This window comes from Kryptolebias marmoratus, linkage group LG9 (genome assembly GCF_001649575.2).
Source record: "Kryptolebias marmoratus isolate JLee-2015 linkage group LG9, ASM164957v2, whole genome shotgun sequence".
Lineage (NCBI taxonomy): Eukaryota > Metazoa > Chordata > Actinopteri > Cyprinodontiformes > Rivulidae > Kryptolebias > Kryptolebias marmoratus.
This window is the reverse complement of record NC_051438.1, coordinates 28,012,297-28,018,331: the sequence shown is the minus strand read 5'-3', so window position 1 is coordinate 28,018,331 and position 6,035 is coordinate 28,012,297. Positions and strand designations below refer to the sequence as shown.

The following is a 6,035-nucleotide window of genomic DNA, read 5'->3' as shown; positions in this document are numbered from 1 at the left end:
AACAAACACGCTTCGGCTGTTCTTGGAGGTAAACAAACATGCTTCGGCTGTTCTTGGAGGTGAACAAACACGCTTCGGCTGTTCTTGGAGGTGAACAAACACGCTTCGGCTGTTCTTGGAGGTAAACAAGCACATTTTGGCTGTTCTTGGAGGTAAACAAACACGCTTCGGCTGTTCTTCGAGGTAAACAAACACGCTTCGGCTGATCTTGGAGGTAAACACGTTTCGGCTGTTCTTGGAGGTTTAACGAGCAGTCTTCGGCTGCTTCTGGACGTTTTTTATGTTTCAGTAAATCTTGTGAAGTTAATCTAATATTTAAATAAATGATAAATAAACAGCTGAAAATGATCAGTTTTGGTTGTTTAGCCTTTTCAGAGCCTCTGAGTTTTCGGCTTGTTTTTCTGTGACTCGATTAGTTTTCTTTTTTCGCTCTGAAGATAAAAACCTGCAGGAAACGAACAGGTCTGGCTCCCAGCTGCTGCTGTCGCGATTTCAGCTCCAGCCTCGAAGAAGCTGAAACAAAAAAAGTGACTTTTTTTTTTTTTTTTTTGGATTCTGTCCTCGTCTGGAAAGCTGCTTCCAGCTGGAGAGGGGCGGAGCTTCACACTTCTGCAGATCAAAGAGCGGTTTGCTGCCAGATGTTTGCAGCTTTAAACAGAAAATCTGAGTTTTTAAAAGCATCAACAGCAGAAACGAGTTTTATTCTAAGAAAGGAGCAGATTTAAACCAACCGAACACACAGCCTTGCTGCACGCCGAACGGCAGCTTTCTGTCTGATTCACTCAGAAACAAACCTGAACAGATCAAATCTGCAAAAACACTCAAAGGAAACAACATAAAGAGTTCAGCTTTAATGTTAGATTTTAATTTATTTCAAATATTTATACGACCTGAAAGAAACTCACCTGTCGCCTGTTTCTGTTTCTTCAGACCCTCCAGGATTTCGCGATGTCGCGATCGCAACTATTGACGCAAAATCAAGCAAACCCTGCGAAATCGCAACTTTGCCCAAAACACCGCAACTTTAACCAAAATAACCCCAAATAACTCAGGAAGAAGACACGTGACGTCACTTCCTGCAGACCAGGGACAATCCAGAAATGCTCATGAATGTCAGTTTAGAAGCTATCAAAGTTCTCAAATAAAGCACCTTTTGAGAATGTCAATGTTTGTTGGGAATTATCTTACAGAACTAGGAAGGATTTTTGGTTTAGATATTAAAAGTTATGGTTGTTTATTGATTTTAGTAAAAATAAAAAAAAAGCAACTTTTAGGAAAATGCCCCGCGAAATCCTGAAGGGATTGGATTATTCTGTCGTCTAATTGACATAAGCCTCGTCGGACTTTGAGCAGCGACTGCAGCAGAAATAAAAATGAAACCGTTTTTCAGCCGGTTCAGGAGTGTCGTGTTAAATCCGTGCGGATCTTTGTTCCAAGTCTCTGGCAGATTTTCTGGCTCATCTGGTTCCGATCTTTTCAGAACGTCTGAATCGGGAAGTGAAGGCATTCGTCGACGCCCCTGTTTGTCTGGAGATCCTCCGGGTGCACGCCAGGTCGCGTTCCTGCCGCTCCCGGCTCGGGATGAATCCCTTCGGTCCCAGATGGGAGTGGTCCGTTTGGGGCTGTTATGTAAGAGCCGTGTGTGATGAAGGTTCTGTAACGACCCACAGATCCAGAGTTATTAATAGAACCGGGCCGCAGGTTGTTTTCTTTTTCTTTTACGGAGGAGGGTGAGGCTCGTTTCTGAACACTGAACTCCGATTGTTTTGGTTTTCCTTTTCCCTGGAAGCGGGAAAGTCGGTGCCTAAACATCCTCCCTGAGAGGATCTCTTCCAGGAAGGTTCTCCGGTTCTGCTGGGAGGAACGCCGGGTCTGATCCGTTGAGCGTTACAGATCCTGTCCAGCTGTCAGTCCGAGGGCAGGAACGCTCAGTGGTTGTGGAGGAGTTGTGGCCCACTCCTCTTTCCAGCGTTGCTTCAGCTCTCTGAGGTTCTGGTTCTGGTCCAGAAGTCTTCTGGTTCCTTCAAGTGGAGCAGCCATATTGTTTTTAGAGAGAGAAGAGGCTTTAACCTTTGACCTGCTGACTGAAGCCTGTAGAGTCGGAGCACTGCACGGTCTGACCTTCAGGGTGAAAATCAGCAGAAAGTAATCTTTCTCTCTGTAGAACGATGGACTCTAAATGACCTTTGACCCTTCCCAGGCTGACGGGCAGCAGCTTCTCTGAGGTCATTGCTGATGCCTTTCCGCCCTGGCGTCGTGCTAACACACCTGCAGCTCCTGACTCTGAACCACAGATTTCTCTTTCGTTCTTGTTTAATAAATAACAACACAGAGGGTTCTGTTGGGTTCTTAAAGTTTCATCTGAATGTTTTAGAACCTGATGAAGACCAGATCAGAATCCTAAAACTGGAAGACAATGGACTCTTTTGTCTTTGACTGATTATCGTCCAGCAGACAGCAGATCGGCTCCATGTCACGCGGTGGAAAACGCCCTGAGGGAGTCTTTACTTCCTGAACATCCAGGTCTGAGTTCTTTAATCCGGTTCTTTTCATGTTTGAGGACAGGAACAATGAGCAGAACCTCTGTCCACCTTTATGTCTGAAGCAGGAAGTCCTCGGGGTGGACGTTGGACTCGACGTCTCCTTCTTATCAGCAGCCAATCGGATCTGAAGGTTGGACGACGTTTCCTCAGAACTTCGTTCTGTTTGACGACCATAAAATGGCAGCTTGTTGTTGGCGCTGCCGCCCGTCCCGCCCCGCGAGACGCATGGAGACATCTGGACCCAGAATGCTTCAGTTCCAGTACTGTGGGACTAAAACTGTACTACTGAAAGTACTTCCACTCTGTTACCAGCTTTCAGTTTAAAGACAGATCTGAGTACTTCACTGAAGTAATACACAACACAGTACCTGTTACTAAACAGGTATGTACTCTGTATTTACTGGGTTTGGACCTGTTAGTACTTGGTACCAGGTGTACTCCCTGTAAGTACCAGATAAATACCATGAACATACATGATTTGTACTTTGGAAGTACCCAAGATGTTCCTGTAACTGACCAGGGTGGAATGTGTAAGTACTCCGTATGTACCCAGTACTTACTCCAAATGTACCCAGTAAGTACTCCAAATGTACCCAGTAAGTACTCCAAATGTACCCAGTAAGTACTCCATAGTAAGTACTCCGTATGTACCCAGTAAGTACTTCATATGTACCCAGTACTTACTCCAAATGTACTCAGTAAGTACTCCATAATAAGTACTCCATATGTACCCAGTAAGTACTCTGTATGTAGCCAGTAAGTACTCTGTATGTAGCCAGTAAGTACCTTATACATACCCAATATGTACCCAGTATTTAACCTATAAGTACTAAGTACATACCCGATACTTGCCCAGTCAGTAACCGTTACGTACCCTGTGGGCGGTCCGGTTCGGATGGTGAGCCCGGCCTCCGCGGCTGAAAACCTCCACCCGTCCTCCGGAGCCGCAGAGATCCCGGAGCCGCCGCCGCCGCGCGCACATCTGCCGAACCGAACCGAACCGAACCAGGAGCGCGGGGGAAACCATGGCTTCCGGACCCCAACAGAACCCGAAGCTGAACGACTCGCTGGTCCAGATTCTGGAGGAGAACTTTAAAAAAAACAAGTTCCCAGACACGACGGAGGTGATGCTGATCTCTGCGGAGACCGGGCTGACGGAGGAGACGGTGGAGGTGAGGAGTCCAGGTGTTCTGGGTTTAATCCAGGTGTTCTGCGTTTAATCCAGGTGTTCGTTCCCTCCAAACAGGACGGTCAGTCCTCTGAAACAGGATATTTATCAGCTGACTTGTGTTTATCTGGAGGAAAAACGAGCTTTAAAGCAAATTATAAAACAAAAAAATGACAATTTAAAGGAAAAATGATGCTTAGGAAGAAAAGAATAACTTATGATTTAAAAAAGTAAGAAACAAAACCTCCTCAAAGTCAAATATGGAGGATTCTTTGTGTTTATTAAGTTGGGTAAATAAAAATGTTTGGAGTTGACTCAAAGTATGGCAGGCAGGTGTAGCATATAATCAAATCACATGCCTGTCTCTGTTTAATGCTTTAGATTTCAATAACAGCATTTATCACCGTCACAGAAACGTTCTCACGAATCTGAACTAAAATTAAAGTTATTTACAGTCGGATTATTACAGGCGGTTATTAATATTTGACGTAATTTCTGCCGTACATGTAAAAATAAGTTTAAAAATTCTTAAAAACTGTTAAAGTGGTCTACTCAACATCGAAGTGGAAATCTGTACCTGTTAGAAAACGTTGATTTAAAGGCAGATTAGGATTTTATTTGTTGTTTTAGTAAATCTGAATTATTTATTTTTTTTTACAGTTTAGATATTTACCATTTTTATTACTTCTAAGTTTTATTTTAGAGATTCCGAAACGGGTTTTTCCCCCGTCATCATTAGTTGGAGGAACGTTACAGTGACCAGGAAATATCTGAATCAGTAAACAGGGCGATTCGATTATGTGGCGAAACTTCTTGCCGTACCGTATTGTTTCCTCAGCTTGGTGGGGACAGAAGATAAACATCCAGTCGGGCCTGAAAGCTGCAGGTTTCTCACCGACCCGAGCGGCAGCGCCTCGTTTAACATCATCAAGTCACATTAGAGTTCGATTTCCTGCTGAAACTATAAATAAAGCTCAGAGTCGGCGGCCGTCGCCTCCTGACTCGTTTCTGTCGATTACAGGATGAGAACACGTGAATCTATTCCTGCTTTTCCCCCACATTTAAGCAAAAAGACGCGTCTGTTTCACGTTTCCTGCAGGTGACAGTCAAAGTTGGTCTCTAAACTGGGATTTTAAAGACAGTTTTTATTATTTTGAGCTTTCAGGCGTGAAACCAGCTCTGATCTGTTCAGACCGGTCAGAAACTGAAGGAGTTCAGTTCTTCAGGGAGTCTTCTTAGTAATCAGTCAGTGGGACATGGAGACGTAGTCAAAGTCACATCTGCAGCCAGATGTGGAGCTTCAGAGCTCAGATAACGACCTGAGGTGATCTCCCTGACGCTCAGGTGGAGCTGTCCTCTCCACCCGAGCCTTCATGTGTGGCGCAGATGCAAATGGAATCCTGTGGTCGTGTTTCTGAGGTGTTGTTGCTCTCATGGCAACCGAACAAATATTTTACTGAACAATAACGTCGGACACGCCTGACCTGCTTTGCCCCAACAGACACGTTCCTCCACATTTCTCTGAGGAAGGAGAACCACGTAGAGCGGTTCTGCTTGTTCTCAAACCGGAGGAGGTGGGATTCCCCCTCCGGGTCGGGTGTCTGCGAGGAAGGATCGGCGCTTCACCCGCAGGAACCAGGGGATTGCTCCGTCCGCATTCCAACCTCACCTGTGGCGTGAGATATAAAGGACGAGCTCATCCTCTGTAGGGTGGCCCGGCCCGGTCCGGCCCAGTCTGGCCCGGCGAGCTCGGAGCAGAACCTCCACTAGGAGACCTCCTGATGTCTCCATCCAGAGGTTTTCTGGACACGGGGAGGAGACCCGGTCAGAACTCCATCCATCTTCTTTACCCATTTCTTCTTTCCGGGTCACAGGGAGCTGGTTCCTGTCTCCATCAGTCACTGTGTGAGAGACGGGGGACACTTGGACAGGTCTCCAGTCCATCACAGAGACACATGGAGACAAATGAGACAAACAACCATTCAGGCACTCACCCACACCTAGAGACAATTTAGAGTTACCAGCTGACCTAACCTGCATCTTTTTGGTCTGTGGGAGGAAACCAGGAACCAGAACCGAGTGGACGGACTCCTATCTGTCCTGTGGACACTCTGAAGTCCTCCAGGAGGACCCAGAGGATTTGGAATTTGATGGACAATACAGTTTGTGTTGTTTCATGTGTGGAGACGGGGCTCAAGGAGCAAAAACTCAAGATAGTTGGATGGTTGTCTGGTTGGTTGGTTGGTTGGTTGGTTGTCATGTTGGTTGGTTGTTTGGTTGTTTTGTTGGTTGGTTGGTTGTCTGGTTGGTTGGTTGGTTGGTTG

The 6,035-nt window shown here is 45.9% G+C and overlaps 1 protein-coding gene and 1 long non-coding RNA gene across 2 annotated transcripts in view; one reads left to right on the top strand and one right to left on the bottom strand.

Annotated features, from left to right (window-relative positions):
• Positions 1 to 3,543, bottom strand: part of LOC119617334 — a 12,526-nt gene extending 8,983 nt beyond the window's left edge. Inside the window, exon 1 of the long non-coding RNA XR_005233568.1 lies at positions 3,418 to 3,543. This is a non-coding gene — a long non-coding RNA (uncharacterized LOC119617334). The remainder of the gene's footprint in view (positions 1 to 3,417) is intronic.
• hopx (HOP homeobox) overlaps positions 3,475 to 6,035 on the top strand; it is a 5,982-nt gene continuing 3,421 nt past the window's right edge. Inside the window, exon 1 of the mRNA XM_017429743.3 lies at positions 3,475 to 3,715. Within this exon, the coding sequence (XP_017285232.1) occupies positions 3,569 to 3,715 (147 nt within the window). The 5' untranslated portion in view covers positions 3,475 to 3,568. The remainder of the gene's footprint in view (positions 3,716 to 6,035) is intronic.